Source organism: Ictalurus furcatus, chromosome 3 (genome assembly GCF_023375685.1).
Source record: "Ictalurus furcatus strain D&B chromosome 3, Billie_1.0, whole genome shotgun sequence".
NCBI lineage: Eukaryota > Metazoa > Chordata > Actinopteri > Siluriformes > Ictaluridae > Ictalurus > Ictalurus furcatus.
The window spans coordinates 35,581,766-35,601,409 of record NC_071257.1 but is presented as its reverse complement, the minus strand read 5'-3'; the positions used below and the strand labels follow the sequence as shown (position 1 = coordinate 35,601,409).

The following is a 19,644-nucleotide window of genomic DNA, read 5'->3' as shown; positions in this document are numbered from 1 at the left end:
CATCATGGTGTGGGGCTGTTTCTCATCACATGGTGCTGGCAGACTTCATATAACTGAAGGAACGATGAATGGAGCCCTTTACCGGGAGATTCTTGAGAAGAATCTGCTGCCATCCACCAGGATGATGAAGATGAGACGTGGGTGGAGCTTCCAGCAGGACAACGATCCAAAGCGTACAGTAAAGGAAACTCTCAATTGCTTTCAGAGAAAAAAATCAAGGTGTTAGAACGGCCCAGTCAATCACCTGACTCGAATCCAATTGAACAAGATTTAAAGACGATACATTTAGAAGAATGGATCAAAATCACACCTGAATACTGCAGAACATTAATTTCTTCATACAGGAAGCGTCTTGAAGCGTCATTACAAACAAAGGCTTCTCCACTAAGTATTAAATTCATTTCAGTTAGCGTGTTCAATACTTCCCCCCCCCCCCCGTGTCATTCCTCTTTATCACACATAACTTCATTTATGGACTTTAATGTTGTGAAGTCTTTATATTTCTTGAGTTACTACTGACGTCTGGTGAAAATTTCATGTGAATAACTTCACTGGAAATATATTTACTGAAAAAAATGTTGACTCGTTCAATACTTATTTCCCCCACTGTATCTTTAGAGGATCTCCGTGGTATTAGCTGACATCGAGAACACATACTATCACAGTACACAGTCCGTACGAGACTTTATCGGGATCTCGTACGGTGTGACAAGTAATAATCTTAAAATCCCGGCGAACCCGCGCCTGCTGAAGATGTGACTGTTCTGTGTGAGCAGGTAAACAGATCAGTCGCTCTGAATGACAGTCTATGAAACTGTAATGCCTTTCCACTGTACAGTACGTGGTTATATCAATGAACAGAGCAGAGACACTTTGAGTATTACGTTTTTATTTAAATGATCGGCGTCTGTGGAGCATTAACATGTTGCAAAGTAAAAATGTAATGGGTCCAGCATTGACCTTACTTGGGATTAGTTTACAATTGCACTTAAAAGCCTGGATAACGCTTTACCCCTGTCGTATTCATACACGTTGCTTCTCTCAGTAGTTAATATGAATAAATCAGATAACCAGTCCGAGATTTCTGATGCCTTTCTCTCGTAAGTGGCAGTAAAACGTGTCATCAGACTGAAATTTTTTAGATTGGACTCGCAAGTGATTGCCTGAACAGTGCATCAAACTCAAGTGCTTTTTAAGTTTTCGGTTTTCTGTCCTAATAATATGTATCCAGGCTCTTAATTGCACTCCAGACTTTTTTTCTTTTTTTTAAAAATTTTTTTTTAAACCTTATCAAACAAACGAGAAAAACCCCAAGATCTGTTACGAAAAAAAAAGAACCCCACAAAAACAAACAAACATGAGCGAAGCTCGTTCGTAGTCCTTTCACAACGAGACGGCAAGACAGTTCTCACTCACGTCGGGTTTTTACCTCTGCTGCATTTTTTATAGTACAAAAACGAACATTTCTGTAAAAAAAACAAAAAACCTAAACGACAACAACAACGAAAAAGGAAACTCTTCCATAAAACAGAAAGAATGCATATAAACAAGGCTGAACGCACATGTGTTTTTTCTGGGTTTTTTTTTTAACATCCTCTTTAAACTTTGACGCGCCTCACAGGCCGTACAGACCTACTGGACAGAGTGGAGCGAGATGGAGAAAGAAAACATTCAGTACATTTCACACACATCTGATGCAGTCTTCATTTGAAGAAAAAAAAAAAAAGACTGTTACATAATGATCTGGAGTAGAAGCAGATACAGTAAATAATCCATCAAAGCAGTGCGTTCGAACACCCGACTTCTGAAAATGACCTTTACAGTGCTTGAAGTGGTTTCAGAGAGGCAGTTTTACATCATACGCATGCAACAAATTGCGAAGCTAAAACCTCGTTCGCGTTTCCTTTTCTCTACCGTTCCTCCTTCGCTAACCGCCACGGCCTTCGTGAGCGCATCTCGCATTAAGTGCCGCGTTATGAAATGGCGTGTAGTGTTGTTATGCGTGCTCGGAACGTGGCTGTTTGTTTGTTCCGATCATTTCTTTAACCGCTCGCGGGGTCAGGACGCCGCCTCGTGCTAACGTCATGGCGAGGACAGGATTGTCAAATCGGGAAGGTCTAGCGTTTCTCAGATCCGAGCAGCCAAACGCACAGCGCTTGGACAAAAACCACAGCGATCGGAATCAGGATGAGTAGTTTCCTAAACCACGGAGAGCACCGCTTTTCCTTTTTAGATGCCTTTTCATTCACGTAGAAAAATAGGCTTCGCCGTACAAAAAGAAAAACAAACAAACAAACAAAAAAAGCAGTTATGTTCTCTTTTTTTTAGTTTTTTTTTTTAATTTGATTAGATTTTTTTATTATTATTATTATTATTATTATTTTACGTAAAAGGCCTCAGAAGTCGACTTTGTAGCGATAAATACAATTTAGATGACTCGATCCGAACTAAAAAAAAAAAAGAGACGTATGTGAACGAAGGCAAGCGTGAAGAACATTCTGGACAGATCTTTTGTTTTTCACCTGCACTCGTTCACTGGTATTAGTATGTAAAAGTAAAAGAAAGAATTTATTTAACGTGAGACGTGACGTTTTGTTTCCTCACACGTTTCGATTCGGTCGTTCCTGTCGTTATCCGTCTGAATGTCCTGACTGTTCTTTTGTTTTGTTTTTAAATACATCTAAAGTAATCAATACAGGCCCGATCAGAATTTCGCTACTAACAAGTAAACACCCGAGAATTTAAACCCGTAACTGGAACAGAATCGCGTCCGGTTTATTTTCTAACTAATATCCGAAGGCCGTTTTGAACCGCGGAGCCGTCGCCTCGATCGTAACTTCGATCACGGTAACACGTGAAGAGGCGGGCGAGCAACGAAACCAGACAAGAGCGTAAAAAAAAAAATACTAAAAATAAAGTGTGCAAAACAAACAAACTGTAAGAGATGAAAATGCAGAGATTAATGAGACAGTACAGCTGATTTTATTTCGATTAGCATTACCATAAATTCTGATAAGATCAAATATTAAACTTCATGAAGTGTAAACAGTAATGCATGACAAGACGGAAAAAAGAAAGTCGATATTTTTTAAGGTTTTATTTTTGTTGGTTTTTTAAATTTTATTTATATGTATAAACACTGTACATAAATTACTTTCTCTGAGACTAATATTGATGTACGGATAAGTGGAATATTTTTTTTTTAAGTTTAAAAAAAAAAAAAAAAAGATTCCATAAAGATATTCTCACATCTCTTGTCAAAAGACAGGCCAGTTATGATATATCATTTTTAGTTTTGTTTTGCTCTCTACTCTACATCCGCCAGCTGGTTCAGCAATGACATTGAACACGCAGACTCGACTGAATACTTGAATCGTAACGGTGTCCTTAAAAACAAAGCGAAGCAGGAAAGAATCACGTGCCGTTTCAGTTCTCACGGCTGTACGTCTCCGAACCCGAAACGTCCACCAAACGTGTGTTGTTGTTTTTTTTTCAATACCGATAGCGAGAAGAACTTTCAGAGCGAGAGATGCGACCCAGAGGCTCTGTACTGTACACGTGAGTCCGTTAGCCGAGTGCAGCGGTTTTGTAAACACGTTCCTTCTTTTTCTTCCCTTTATTTAAATCCGTGAAGCGTACCATCCTTAAGAATTTTATACAAAAAAAGCACAAAAAAGATTCAGATTGAAGGGTTTTCAAAAATTTTTCATACCGAGAGTCCTTCGGAGAGAATTGGCTTGTCCGTCCAATGCCGCAGCGTGAAGAAACGTGGTTGGTTGATGGAGCTCGGGGTTTTTGTACACGGTAACATACTGTAGAGAGGCAGCTTCTGTCTACCCTGTGTTTGGGGGGGGGGGCTATTAGTGAGTATATTCAGTACAGTATAGAGAGGGGTTTCGGGTGGGGCGAGAGAGTGTGAGGCAACTGAGGCGGTACTGAGCGCTTGAGTCATTTCTTCACTTTATTTCTCTCTTCAGTCTGAGAAAACTGTCAGCTAAGTAACAGTCAGTTACCTCTACCTAGCTAAAGCAGTTTAAAAAAAAACAAAAACAAAAGGTTCTTATTGAGTGCTTTCAGAAAGAGTTGGTTTCGATGCTGCAGAGGGAGAGACGTGTCGGTTACAGAGCTCATCTCAGGTCTTTTCTACACGGTAAACGAGAGAGGCAGCTAGGCACAGTGCAGTCTGTTGTTACTTCTTCCCGGCTAAAGCATCGCTGTGCAGTCGGTTGTTACCTCTTCCCGATCTCGCTCTGCCTCAAGAACTGGATGTTGTTGGCGCTGTCGGCCAGTTCGGGGTACTGCTCCACAGAGAGCACGTAGTAGCCGTCGTAGCCGAGAACCTTTCCTGAGCTCAGTAGTTGCCGTTTCTCGCCTTCGGTCCAGAGCCTGGCGCCTTCCTCGCCCTCTCGGACCCGTTGCTGTTCTCTTTGCCACGCGCTCGCGAGCGCTCTTTGTCTGGCCTGCTCGAGCACTCGTGCCTTTTCCTCGTCCAGCGTCATGCCGTAGCGTACGTGCAGTGCCAGCGAACCGTACTGGAGCTCGACGTCTGCGAATCGCCGCGTACGCCCGTTCACCACCGTGGTAGACTGAGACACGGTCACGTTCACGCCGTTCTCCAAGCTGCGGCGCCCACTCGTCAGCCGTAAAGCCCCCAGGTCGCTTTCGGGAAGGCTCGTTTTGATGAAGTAATGCGTATCGCGACCCTCGATGGTGAAGTGCAGGTCTTCCAGGTAGAAGGCGTTGTTCAGAACTGCTGCCACCTTGATGCAGTCTTCGTTGGCAATGTTCAGCGCGTTCGTGGCCACTTGGCCTTTGCTGGTGATCGCAAGCATCACGCCTTTCCCAATCAACGACTTGACAGTGGCGAACCACAGCCAGGGTTTATCCCGTGCAGAGCGGCGCCGGCTAAACTGGATTTCTGGCATCCTCTCGAAAGATAAGAATGCCTTGGCTTGACGTGTCACTTCCTCCTGGACACCTGAGATGGCCTGCAAAGGACAGGAAGAGAAGGGGACAAAAAGTGACCAGAGTTTTATATAACGGTATCAAGAGGAAAAAAGAAGGAGATTTAACAACATTCAGTTTGGACCACTTATCATGGCCCATGCTGTTTCATTTGACCAGATGATGGTGCCATAATTAACTCCACATACTGCACATTAAATTCTTGTTTACCCCGAGTGATTTAGCTTCGTCTGGCCTCGCTAGGTCTCTGCTTGTGAATCTTGGAAAAACTAACAAGTCCAAGTAACACTTTCTAACTACGGAAGATCGAGAAAACCGGAGTGCAAAAGCGTATAAAAGGTGTCAAGCCGAGATCCTGGAGGGCCGAGGCACCATTGAATTTACACATCTAATTAAAATCCTGAAAGACTTGTTAATTAACTGACGGCTGTCTCGTCGTAAACTCCAGAGCACTGTGCAGAATGGGATTCTCACTCGTTTGACTCCCAAGAACAAATAAAAACTGTGACGGTAAGAGATTAGGGCGGGGTATACGTACCGGAAGGTCGTCCCAGAGCTGACTCTTTCTCATCTCCAGCGAGGGCTGCGTGAGGTCAAATTTAGGAATTGGGAATCCAGGGATGGCGTTGTGAAGATGGAAGCCAAATGTTACCAGCCAGATGTTGACATCTAGAGACAGACATTTGACATTTAAATTAAGCACTGTTGCTTGTTTGTTTTTGTTTTTTTTTTTTAAAATAAAATAAAAAATCCATTTGAGCATTTAGTCTAAATATACACACAACATCTTGTCACTTTAGATATATTTGTTTAATTTAGTGTGGCTGGATAAGACAGACAGCTTAGATACAACAGATGGAGGTCAGGGAGAGAAAAAAATCATGCTTGTCCTTACCTGTAACATACTCTTTGACATCATGGACCTTGCTAATAGGGTTATTGTTGCGAAACATGTACAGGTTAAAGGGGGCAGGATCTTTCCCCACTCTGGTCCAGGTGCTAATATCTGGGGTGGTCCAACGGCCGGCGGGAATGTCGTAGTCTCTTTCTCCAAAATGAAGGAGCCTCGTAAGTGGGTCGTACAATCCTCCGTGGAACCCAATTACCAGCTGGAAGTCAGGGTTGGAGTCAAAGTAGATCTCTCCATAAGCAGTGTACTGAACCTGCTTGAGTAATAGCCCGTTACTGCTAAAGACAGCCAGTGGAGTGCCGGTGTTGTCGCAAGCAATGTAGAACTCCTCTCCACTGCTAATCTCCATGGCGAAAAGGTGGCCTTGCAGGTCGTAGTAGAGCGAGGTGATCTCCGAGCTGGAATGGTTGTAGACGTGGGTAATGCGTGTAGGGTAGTTCAGATCAGCATAGAAGAACTGAAGGTGCTGACCGAGGCTGTTACGGGACGCCAGGCGCCTCCCCAATCCGTCGTAACGGTACTGGATAGTCCAACCGTTAGCCTTGCTGTGGACTCGTACCAGCAGGCCTTTGGAGTTGTACTCGAAAATCTCGGTGCCTCTCTGGCGCAGGAATCCGTCTTCGTCCATCCGGTACTGTACGTCGCCGAGGCGCGTGATGCGATCCCGAAGGTCGTAACGTAGCGGCGTGAGCCGAGCACTGTTACCCGGGTTTAGCAAGTGAAGGTTGCCGTTGAGATCGTAGCTGTAGCGCCACATCATCTTTTCGTTCAAGTAGACGGTCTGCAGTTGGCCGTCCACATCGTACTCGTAGCTGTATTTGGTGGTGTTAGCGAACGGTCCGATCTTGACCTCGCGCTTGGTGACACGGCCCATGTTGTCGTACTGTATGGTGATCCAGTACATAAGGGACCGGAAGATCTCGTACTGAATCTCCTTGATGCGGCCGTGGACGTCGAAGTGCTTAGTGTACGTCATGACTGCCGTCGAGATGATCTGATTAATGTCGTAATAGATCACGCCGAACTTGCCGAACTGCTCCACTTTGCCCGAGATGTCATCGAATTGGTAGAGGTCGATGGGCAGCGGCGTCTCGTTGATGACCCCTTGCATGCTGGTGACCCGGAAGCTGTTGTCGTAAGAGTAGTCGAAGCGAGCGTTGACCATGCCGTCCTCACTAAATCGGAAGATCTGCCTGTCCACTAGCGGTCCGATCTGACGATATCGGATGGAGCAGATAAAACCTTCGCTCTGCAAGTTCACCGTCTTCAAAACGCCGGCCGTCTCGTCGTATGTGAAACTCACGCGTGTGCTGTCGTACAGTATCTCTGAGATCTTGTTCTGCCTTCTGTACTTGTAGAGGATGCGGCGGCCGGTGCCCAAGTGCGCCACGCGTAGGAGCTGGCCGTCCTCGCTGTAATCCACGGTGACCGACGCGTTGCTCTCGGGCGGATGATAGATATTGCGGTAGTAGCCGATAGATCGGATCGTCTCCATGGTGTGACGTGCCACGCTGGGCATGGTAATAGCAGAGAGCCGGTCTTGTACGTCGAAGTCGAAGATGTACTGTCGCTGACTATGCAGCAGGAGCACCATGGACTGGAAATGAAGGAAATAAGCGATTAATTACTCTAACGAGTGTTTAACATGCAAACAGCGTGCAAAGACCGGCATTAACATGCAGCTCCGGTGCCGGTTTCCTCGTTTAAATCAGAGTCCTCCTTTACTAAACGCGGCACATTTTAATACGCTCGGATGCATAATTCTGAAGTGTTGGGAAATGACTGGCCTTAGCCTCGGCACTTATCTCATAAGGTAAGCTTTGGTGAAAGTCATAATCACTTAGCGGAGCAGCAGGTAATAACCCTCTGAACATATTGTAGTGGATAAACCCGGTGCTCTTGTGGTTGAGAAGTCGTCGTTTTGTTTTTTTGTTGTTTTTTTTTTTTTTTTGCGTTACCGCAAACAGAATCTTTAATAAGCGTCTGCTGTATGCTAAAACCACCTACTCAGCAACTCGGCTGTGATCTGTGATCGAAAGAGGTCTCATGTTTATTCTCAGCCTGTTTGTGGGGGTTTGATGGACAGCATAAATAGCAATGATAAATAAGCCAGTCTAGCTGTATGGCCTGCTACACAAAGCCAACAACAAAACTCCCAACATCATTTATCTTGCCTTTTTTTCTTCTTTTTTTTCTTCTCAATTCCTGCTCTGCTGTGGAAGTGAAGGCCAGCACAACCGAAACCTGCTTCTGATAATCACATCAAATTGGATGGATTGGAAATTGGAAATAGTTGGATGGTGTTATTTAGCATCCTCGGGCATTGTCAGTGTTTCTGGATTTGCACTGCCTTCACACAAAAATAGAATTTTGTCATTTTATTTTAAAATCTCTGAACCTGTGGTGACCAGGATGAACAGTACCGACAGGAACCTGATGCAACATCAAAAGATATAAAGAAAAGATCAAAAAGAAGCACCACTAACCTCTTCATATTTACAAACCACAATCACTTTTATATTTACCTTCTTCTACGTTTAACCTGAACATCATTATTCTAATATAAATCCTGACTGGTGTCTGTGTGTGTGTGTGTGTGTGTGTGTGTGTGTGTGTGTGAGACAAGCACAGCCTAACGAGCTATTGATTAACCTCTGGATTTATCGTTCAGCCGAACTAAATTTATAGCCTATTCCTTCCGGATTCCAAGCCATTAGTTAAATTTGTAGCTCTGTAGCGTGTACGCTTGTAGCATGCAGGTGAGGATCGTTACAGGAAGAGCGGCTAACCGGAATCAGTCATTATAATAATAATAATAATAATAATAATAAAGTTCGTTCTAAAAATATAATCATTTTTAAAAAATGGAATAAAAGAATCGGATTAAACGGTTCAAATACATGTAGAAAACACAAGAAGAACGGGGAGAGGAAGAGCGATAGGAATATGAATCTCGATGAAGAACTCTACAACATTAATAATAATAAAACATCTATATAAATGAAATCTATTAAATAATCTACTAAGATGTGCATTTGAGTGGCTGAGAGATTCTGGGGAAAGTTTGTTTAGTGAAGTAAAATAAGAAGTCAGAAGATGTGAACTTTCTCACCGAGTTTTCACAAACTTTCACAACCCCCCCCTTCCCTTTCACCCCCCCCCCCCCCCCCCCACCCGCTTTCTCTATTCTTTCTTTCTCTGGCCTTTAATCCCTGACTTTTCCCTCAAGCCTCATTTTTTACCCCCATAAGTCTTTCTTTACAGCGCTCCTAAAGCCGTCGCCCGCACAAACAGCCTTTTATTTCTTCTTCTTCTCCTCTCTCCATGGCAAATGCCGGATCCGCAAACTCGCAATAATTCAAAGGAAAATTCTCCAACCCGCAGTACTTCCAGGTCTTTGTCCTATAAAACACGTTTTTTTTTTTGTTTTTTTTCTCCCTTTGGCTGTTATTTTGGGATGCTGGCACAGGACTATTAGTGTGTCCTTTGAATCCTTAGAGGGAAATTAGGAAGTCAGCACCTCTGATAAATCTCCAGCTGAGCGCCGTGGTCACACCGAGCTCCAGTCAAAGCTCAGATGGAGTCTGCTGACTACAAACGAGCGTGTTCCTGAACTTACACGACCCGGCGCCGACTTCAAATACAAACTTTATCAGCGCGAGAAGGTCACTGAACACACGTTCTCCTACATGTTGTAGAACTTTAACAACTAGAGCTTTGTGAACTTTAATTTCACACGGAAACCTCAAACATCTTTACTGCAGCGTCCCAGTTTAACATTTAGTCTTTCAACTAAATTCCTAATTAATAAGTCATACAATAAATAAGAGTAAATCTCTCCTAGCTTTCTGACTACAGAATATTTTCCAAATAATCACCTTGTTTTTAATAGGATAGCCTTTCCGTATGAGCTGGTCATCATTTAATCCTGGAAAAAATATATATATATATATATATTGAATTTATTCTGAACTCCTCACCTTGTCCAGGTAAGTGTAGCTCCACGACTTGCCATCAGCGAAGGTTCTGGAGATGATGCGTCCCTGGCTGTCGTACTCCACCCGCTCCACAGTCGCCCCTCGCTGGATGCTGGTCACTTGGCCGCTGCTCGAGTACGTCAGGTTCACGGACATGAGTTTACTGCTGGGAACCCACAGCGTGGGGTGACCCGCCGTGTCGTACACGATCTTCAGCAGGAACTTCCGGTGGTCATCGTAAATCTTCTCCGTCTTCAGAGTTCGGTCGTAATCCACCGACAGCAAGTTCCTACCGTTCACCTTTTACACCGAATAAAACAACACCGGATACGGATTACAAAGAGATTAAATCTGTAGGTGCATCATTTCTGTTAGTATCATATATATTGGCATATTGAGTATGAATTTTTTTTACTACATATCATTCAGTACGTTTACATGGACAACAATAATCCGATATTAACCCGATTAAGACCATACTCTGATTAAGAAACGATTAACGTCACACGTCATTACGTCCCCGCGTCACGCCGTCCGACGTCCCTCCAGAATTTCACGTATCGACGTACAGTTGGTCTTCGTTATGGGACCGTAAACAGTTTTGGGTGTTTTTATTTTTAATTTTTTCGAACGCTTCAAGTGCGGTTAATTATTTGTCGTACTGTACGTGTAGATAGACGACTGCTTGAAGCCGTGGGCTGCGTCCCAAACCGCGTACTTACCGTCTATATAGTATATAGAGATACATGTATTTCTCCTACTATATAGCAGGCAAGTACGCGGTTTGGGACGCAGCCGTGCTCTCTTGCTTGCCGTCAAACGGTTGAGCGCTGCCGTGTGTACGTGTCCTGTCGCACAATGCGGTGAAAACTCTCACACGACGTTAATAGTGTGATTAAGGTGTGTACGTGTCTGTAACGCACGTCGATAACGCGACTAAAACAGGAAATACTCCACACGTCTTAATTCCATTTGTGTTTACTTCGAGTATGACTTTAATCAGATTAAGGTCATCCATAATCTCTGTTTACATGCTAGTGTCTTAATCAGAGTATCGTCTTAATCGGGTTCATATCGGATTATCGTTGTCCGTGTGAACGTACTGAATGTTGCGTTGCTAGAAAATCGAAAGCGATGCTTGGGGCGACTGGATAAAACACTGCATTGGGAAAAGAAAGAAAAGAAAAGAAATAAGTCCACAATCTACTTGACAGAGAGTAGGTAGTTTCTAGACCTTCCAGTTCACTGAGAGAAATGCCTGAAGGGTTCCTTTCAGAAGACTGAATTTCCACTTTCTAACGCACATTACAGAGGAAAAAAACCCCAAAAATCTAAACAGAAACTAGCCTTCACACCAGTTAATAAACGTCAAAAGCCTTTTGAGTTTCTTCAGGTAGCTAAATCATTCTCTTTTCACTTCTCATAAACGAGTCAAAAGTCTAAGCACACTTATGGGAACTGTTTTTGTTTCACGCGCTATCAGAGCACTAAGACTATCTCCTGTATCTCATTACTCACAGACCCATTATTTAACACGGAGACAGGGTTTTTTCTCCAGCTGTGTGAAAAATCCTTGAATGTGAATATCCTGCAGGGTTCATTAAGTCAAGTCGTTTGCGTTAGCATGTTGTGTGTTAGCATCCTGTGCAGTTTGAGAAGACGTGCTCACCCTCAGCTTGCGTCCGAACACTATGACCTTGCCTCTGGTCTGCTCTTTCCTGAATCTCCACTCCACCAGGTTCTGGCCGTTTTCTCCCGGCAGGCTCATGTTCCTCCGGGCCACCGTAGGGTTCGCCGCACCCGCCAGGATGTGAGGCTCGGTCTGGTAGTGCGAGTCCATGCCGTTGGCGTAAATGACCCTCAGAGAGCTGTCATAACCCACCTGATAACTGTTCCTCAACTGATCTGTCGGATTAGATTAGATTAAATAGTATGTGTATTAGTACAGTGTAGTTTCTTTAATAAATAAAAACCGTCATCGTCGCCATGTTGCTGTGGTGTGAAGAGGAAGAAAACGCGACAGGCGTGTTAATCAAGCAGGTGGACGGGAAGTGATTTATTACCTTGTACGAGTGTGTAGAATGAGTCGATGGAGGAGAGGTTAGTGGTAATGCTGACATCATCGTCTCTTCCGGAAGTCTCGATGTCCACTGTGAGCGCTCGGTCCATCTCCTCGATCAGACTGGTGATAACTCCTGTAGGGAAGGTGACGTTTGTCAGCCTTCCCTCGCTGTCATAGCTAAAAAAGCACACACAAGAACAAACAAACAAACAACAAAATGATTCAAACCACCAGCTTGAATCTGAGCGAGCTGATGTCCACAACAACCAATCACTGATCACTATTGTTCTTGACAATCAATCACTGATCACTATTGTTCCCGACGACCAATCACTGATCACTATTGTTCCCGACGACCAATCACTGATCACTATTGTTCCCGACGACCAATCACTGATCACTATTGTTCCCGACGATCAATCACTGATCACTATTGTTCCCGACGATCAATCACTGATCACTATTGTTCCCGACGACCAATCACTGATCACTATTGTTCCCGACGACCAATCACTGATCACTATTGTTCCCGACGACCAATCACTGATCACTACTGCTCCCGACGACCAATCACTGATCACTATTGTTCCCGATGACCAATCACTGATCACTATTGTTCCCGATGATCAATCACTGATCACTATTGTTCCTGATGATCAATCACTGATCACTATTGTTCCTGACGACCAATCACTGATCACTATTGTTCCTGACGACCAATCACTGATCACTATTGTTCCCGATGATTAATCACCTATCACTATTGTTCCTGACGATCAATCAGTCAACACCATTGCTTCAAATGATTAATCACTTGATCACCATTGTTCCAGTCGATGATTTTAATTTCTGAGTGTCTTCAGAAAATCTTTCTTCTTCATGTATCACCTCGTGATATGCAAATCAACATGGCACCTCAATTAATATGCAAATGAGTCTTTGATGTTATATGGTGACGTCTAACAGCTTTGTGAGTCTGCGTTAAGTTCTTTCCCCTGAAAAGACTTTGCATGGCTGGTCTGTACAGGAAGTAAATACACTGTCAGGTGTCACATTTCTATATCAAAAAAATGTTTTAAAAAATAAGCTTAACTAAACATCTTCGCCTGACTTTATTTACTCAAATCCACTACGCCAGTCGTCCATTCGGTTCCTATTAGACGGCGCCGTATTGTACAGCGGTGTGTGTGTGTGTGTGTGTGTGTGCGCGTGTGTGCATGTGCGTGTGTGTGTGTGTATGATTAATGCGTAAATGTGTTTTTTTGTAGTTGATGTGTTCTTGCACGTGTGTTGCGTGTGCTTTGGCTGATGTGCTGAGTGAAATTCCTGCATGTCCCGTACAGTGAATAATAAATCCTGCTGTTGAAGGATGAAGCACCATTAAAAATGAGATTAGTTTTATATCCTAGAGCTAGCCAGAAAGTGCCGTCTGTCAGCGACAGGTCTAATCTAATTCCACACACACACACACACACACACACCTACAGCATGTTCGTATTAGACCAGAAGAACACACATCCGATATTCTTGGCAGCGTGGCACTTTCACCACCGCGTCTTTTCTTTCCTCGTGGTGAACACGTCGTGATCGAATGACAGCTTTTTGAGAACTCAGGGTTTTTTCCTGTCAAGTGTCTGCGTTATGACTCTGAACGCGCTGAAATGTACACCGAGCCGTTCTAACAGCACACCCCACGACGGTAGCGTTGCTTAATACACATCAGATGGGACCGCAGACTTTCCGAGCTTCGCCAGGACGAAAAATATCACGGCGTCGAAGACCATCGAGACCGAGCAGACACAAACCTCTCACGCTCCGAGGCAGAGACGGACTCGAGAGCACAGATGTTTTCATCTTCTGGGGAAGTCTCTCTCTCCAGAAAATCACGCCACCATCTAATATATGAGCACTCCCTTGCTTTCTCTCTCTTCGTGTATGTAAACAGCACATGCAGGATATAAATCCACGCCGTGCTAATGCGGACGGAGACCAGAGTCAGATGATCGACTCGAGCTCCAAAAACGTCGCCACGTCGTCTTTCTTTATGACCGTCCGGCTTTATTTTCCAAAGGCTACATGCACATTACAAGCTTCATCACACATGAATGCTGTTGTTGCTGCTCAGATTGAATGTGTCCATCTTGATTGTATATACAGCACTGTGCAAAACCCTTTTATTTATTTTTTTAGTACACACTTTGTAATAGATTTTTATTTCATGGAGTCAGTTTTAAATTCCCAAACATTAGTTTTCCAGCACAAGATGAACCGTTACAGAGACGTGTGTGTACATCGGGAAATAAAGCAGAGTATTCAGTCGTAACAGAACGCTTTTCAGATAAAAAAAAAAAAAAAAAACGAAGGCCGTCGGGTTTCAATGTAAAAATAAGGCGCGAGGGCGACGGTGGAAGTCTCCAGAAGAACCGGTTCTGGTTCTGGTTCTGAACGACGCTCAGTAACACTTACAGCTCATTTCCTTATTAAACTGCACGTAACACACTGCACACGAGACCGCGCTTTTATTTCACTTCTTAAAGCAAAGCGTTGTCACTCCAGATGTATTACTGTTTAACACTCTTTACAGTATTTATTCTCACTGTAGAAACATTTCAGTCATTCTGAAGCCTCTTTCGCTCTGCAGCGTTTCTTCTGCACTCTGCACCACGCAATATTTTCAGCGGGTGCTATAAACGTAATTTATTCATATTTTCAAATGAGGATTGTGAGGAATTGAGCATTAGTTTAGTTATTATTCGATGCTAATGCCGTTACACGAGAGCTCAAAGAGCAGAATGGAATAAATATGTACTGTACCAGGAAACAGCGCAGGAAACCGAGTCAGCGCTTTACAATTCCTTTCCTGTTCATGTATCTAGCGTCCGTACAGGACTTGGTAGAGTTTTTTATTTTGTTAAATTTTTTTGTCATTGTTGCGGCCAAAAACGCTCGATTTTTCGACCGCGGCTTTTTTCAAAATTTGCGATGCAACTTGCAGTTTTTTGTGGTTTTTTTGTTGTTGTCGAAATCGCTTTGTACGGTCTTTTACGGTGATGCTTGTTTGTAAATGAGAAGTTTCGCTGTACTCGTGTTCCCACCAAGCTGAGATTCAGCCGGAGCACTAAACCATCAGCGGTGTGTTTCCCTGACAAATCAAACCCCCCACGTTCACTCGGGTGTGGAATAACATCATAAACCCAACCCCAAACCATCAAAAACCCAAACCCATCACACACCCAAACCCATCATACACCCAAACCCAAACCATCATAAACCCAAACCCATCATACACCCAAACCCATCATACACCCAAACCCAAACCCATCATACACCCAAACCCATCATACACCCAAACCCATCATACACCCAAACTCAAACCCATCATACACTCAACCCCAAACCATCAAAAACCCAAACCCATCACACACCCAAACCCAAACCCATCATAAACCCAAACCCAAACCATCATAAACCCAAACCCATCATAAACCCAACCCCAAACCATCAAAAACCCAAACCCATCACACACCCAAACCCATCATACACCCAAACCCAAACCCATCATAAACCCAAACCCATCACACACCCAAACCCATCATACACCCAAACCCATCATAAACCCAAACCCATCATACACCCAAACCCAAACCCATCATAAACCCAAACCCATCACACACCCAAACCCATCATACACCCAAACCCATCATAAACCCAAACCCATCATATACCCAAACCCAAACCCATCATAAACCCAAACCCATCATACACCCAAACCCAAACTAATCATAAACCCAAACCCAAACGCATCATACACCCAAACCCAAACTCATCATAAACCCAAACCATCATACACCCAAACCCATCATACACCCAAACAAATCATACACCCAACCCCAAACTCATCATAAACCCAAACCCATCACACACCCAAACCCATCATACACCCAAACCCATCATAAACCCAAACCATCATAAACCCAAACCCATCACACACCCAAACCCATCACACACCCAAACCCAAACCCATCATACACCCAAACCCATCATAAACCCAAACCCATCATATACCCAAACCCAAACCCATCATAAACCCAAACCCATCATACACCCAAACCCAAACTCATCATAAACCCAAACCCATCATACACCCAAACCCAAACTCATCATAAACCCAAACCCAAACCCATCACACACCCAAACCCAAACTCATCATAAACCCAAACCCAAACGCATCATACACCCAAACCCAAACTCATCATAAACCCAAACCCAAACGCATCATACACCCAAACCCAAACTCATCATAAACCCAAACCCATCATACACCCAAACCCATCATACACCCAAACCCATCATACACCCAAACAAATCATACACCCAACCCCAAACTCATCATAAACCCAAACTCATCACACACCCAAACCCATCATACACCCAAACCCATCATAAACCCAAACCCATCATACACCCAAACCCAAACCCATCATAAACCCAAACTCATCACACACCCAAACCCATCATACACCCAAACCCATCACACACCCAAACCCATCATACACCCAAACCCATCATAAACCCAAACCCATCACACACCCAAACCCATCACACACCCAAACCCATCATACACCCAAACCCATCATAAACCCAAACCCATCATACACCCAAACCCATCACACACCCAAACCCATCATACACCCAAACCCATCACACACCCAAACCCAAACCATCATACACCCAAACCCATCACACACCCAAACCCATCATAAAGACCGCGTGCGGAGTGTCGAGAAGCGCAGTGCTTGTCCCTTCCAGAGAACGACTCGGTACGTGCGCTAGCTAGCGCCTGGATTCGAATTTTTTTATATTAAAAATGTTCTGAACTCGTTGGTTAATTTTTAACATGAAATGTTTTATTTTGTAAGAGTTCGTCAATGCTCGAATCTCTTTTAACGTGCTGTGTGTGACCTTTCATTTCTGAAAGAGTTTTTTAAATACCTGTTAATATTTCACATGAAATGTTCTAACGTTTAAGAGCTGGGCCTGGAATGCTTTCATTTCTTTTTGAAATCTTTGGAATGTTTTAAATTCTAGTTTTTATGAATATTTATCATGATAAAAAAGATATTATTATATATTATTTATTTTGTTTGTTTGTTTTTCCAGGTTTCACCTAGAACGCTTCAATTTATTTTAATGTTTCATGTGGAGATATTCCAAGCTTTAGTTTTTATTCATATATGCATATATTTAGTTTTTTGATACACAATGCACTAATCTGTTGATTTCTTTTACATTTATGTATTTTAGTCCTTTAAAAAAGTTTTTGTCTGAAATGCTCTACTTGAAACCTACGTTAGAGGTTACGTCTCTCTCTCTCTCCCTCTCTCTCTCTTACATTTCAAAAATCTGTCCATTATTAGTCGTAGATTATGCGGTGCGTCTGCCGTACAAGTCCCTGTGTTTGAGCTGTTACTATAGCAACAATAACGTATTAGAGCAAAAACACTGATATTAATGTTCATGTTATATACGAAAATAATGCACACTTTCTGACCAATCAGATTCTTGCATTCGACTGTGCTGTGGTGTGATTTCTTCTAATGTAACGTGTTAGGTTTGAACTTTTAAAAGCTCTCCCAGAAACATGTATTTTGATGTAATTTTTCGATTAACTTGTTCATTTTTATTCATAGTTTAGTTTTTGTTCTATTGTATAAAAGTTTAACGTTCGAGGTGTTTCCGGAATGTTCTAGCTGTGAGTGTGTGAAGACCGATGTGAGTTGTGTGTGGAACAGCAGACCGACTCACTCGTAGAAGGTGGTCCAGCCGATCTGGGTGCTCTTGGTGGCGAGCAGGCCGCTGTTGCCGTGGTAGGTGAAGAGCGTGAGCTCCTGTCCCTGCGCCGTCAGCGTCTTCAGGCCTCCGTTGGTGCTGATGGTGATCCAGATCACCTGGTTGTCGGGGGCGACGAGGCGCACGGGCATGCGATTGGGGTCTCGACGGACGCGTAGCGTGTTGCCGTTGCCGTCGGCGACAGCGGTGACGTCACCCTCGTTGCTGTAGCTGAAGTTGTACACGTAGTCCCCGGTGACGAGGCTCATGGTGTGCTGGTGCGTGCCGTTCACATCGAAAATGTAGAGCTCCTGTGCGGCTGGAGACGCCACCTCATAAAATCCGGACGAGGCCAGAGGAGGGCGGTTCCGTGAAATGGCTCGGATACGAATGTTGCCCAAATCAGCGACGTACAGAGTTCCATCAGAGGACACGACAAGCGAAGATGGGGCGTTCAACCGAGCGTCTTTAGCGTAGCCGTCTCCCGTGAGGTAGCAGTCACAGTTGGCGTCGTTTTTGCAGTCGCACTCGGATGGCGCCCCCGCCAGGTGCGTGATCTCTCCGTCTGTGCTCACCTGCCGCACTCGGTTGATCTTCTTCTCGTCGCTCTCGGCGATGTACAGTACACCGCTGAAGGACACGGCGATGGCAGTGGCACCCTCCAGGGTGGTCTGGATGGCACGTTTTCCCAGCGCGTACTCGATGCCTGGAACCTGACAGTGCATGGGGCGTCCCGCTACGATACGCACCTGCCGGTTCTCCGTGATCTGAAGTACAACGTTGTTGTCCAGCACATAAATCGAATTATCCATGGGGTTGATGGCCAAGTCTGTTGGCCACTCCAAACGTACCTGCGGGGAAATGAGATGCAGCACAGATGTCAGAGATACGTGATACGAATACAGAACACAAACACACACACACACACACACACACACACACACACACACACTTTTAACAGTTGCACATACTTTGTTTCACAACTTTTCGGTGCATCACTAGTTGAGTTTTTAAGAATGTTCTCTCTGAACAGCTAAAAAGATCATCTATGAGAAGAAAAGTTCATGAACTTCAGCCCAGCTGAGACGTTCGTCCACCTTTTCTTTATAGAAACGCTAACAAGACAAAATGGCCGACAGTTAGCTAGTCGCGTGGGTTTTCGCTGCATTAACGAGGTTACTACGAGCTAATCTGACTCTGGGACACATCTTCCGTTTGTTTTTATTCTTCCGTAGGTTTCCACTCAGATGATCTGGAGAATCTGATGGTGAGAAAGATATAGAGGGCGAGAACAGATCATATGAAATGATGTCACAGCGAGTGTGTGTTTACGTCTCTCCGTTCGGGAGGAAAAAGGCCTATAGTGAGGACACGTTTTAATTCCTCCCGTCCCTGCGTTCTCCTCGGTCTCTGTCTCCGAGGCTGAAGCGTCGCTGTGACACTGATGAAGAAGAATCCTTTACTTTCGAGCTCTAATACAATGCGGGACCGCGCTTTATTTCATTCTGCTGTCACTGGGTCATTTATTTTGTGCCAGAGGGGATAAACAACAAGAAGAAAGAGCAGAAGTAAAATCCTGAGCGTTGGGTATGGGATGCGGATCCTTTTTAACGAGGATTTTACGGCGCTTTCGTCGCTAACAGAAACAGGAGGTCTTCGTTGAGACTGAATCAGAGTGGAATTTCTTTGGATTTGTTCGCTGGTTGGTTTTCGTGAAACTCGTTCAATTTATATGATTCGATAACGATATAAATAAGTCGTTTAAAGCATTTTCTCACACACAGCAGTTGTTTCTCTTGTTCCGTTCATGCTAATCTCCAGAATTCACGCTATTTCTGTAGAGCGCCGTCCTTCAGCTACAAAAAAAAACACACTGCATGCTTTGAGTCACTTCCTGCAGC

The 19,644-nt window shown here is 44.0% G+C and overlaps 1 protein-coding gene across 5 annotated transcripts in view; it reads right to left on the bottom strand.

The window, feature by feature from the left end:
• Positions 1-478: 478 nt before the first annotated feature.
• The window catches only part of LOC128606122 (teneurin-3), a 430,029-nt gene continuing 410,863 nt past the window's right edge, over positions 479-19,644 (bottom strand). For 3 of the 5 annotated variants that reach the window (XM_053622152.1, XM_053622153.1, XM_053622154.1), the window contains 7 exons: positions 17,720-18,594; positions 11,916-12,091; positions 11,522-11,757; positions 9,856-10,152; positions 5,861-7,472; positions 5,504-5,634; positions 480-4,988 (listed from right to left, as the gene is read on the bottom strand). In XM_053622152.1, coding sequence (XP_053478127.1) covers positions 4,230-4,988; positions 5,504-5,634; positions 5,861-7,472; positions 9,856-10,152; positions 11,522-11,757; positions 11,916-12,091; positions 17,720-18,594 — 4,086 coding nt within the window. In that variant the 3' untranslated portion in view covers positions 480-4,229. Of the gene's footprint in view, positions 4,989-5,503; positions 5,635-5,860; positions 7,473-9,855; positions 10,153-11,521; positions 11,758-11,915; positions 12,092-17,719; positions 18,595-19,644 lie in introns of all 5 variants that reach the window. The other 2 variants (XM_053622151.1, XM_053622155.1) reach the window with 2 other exon arrangements.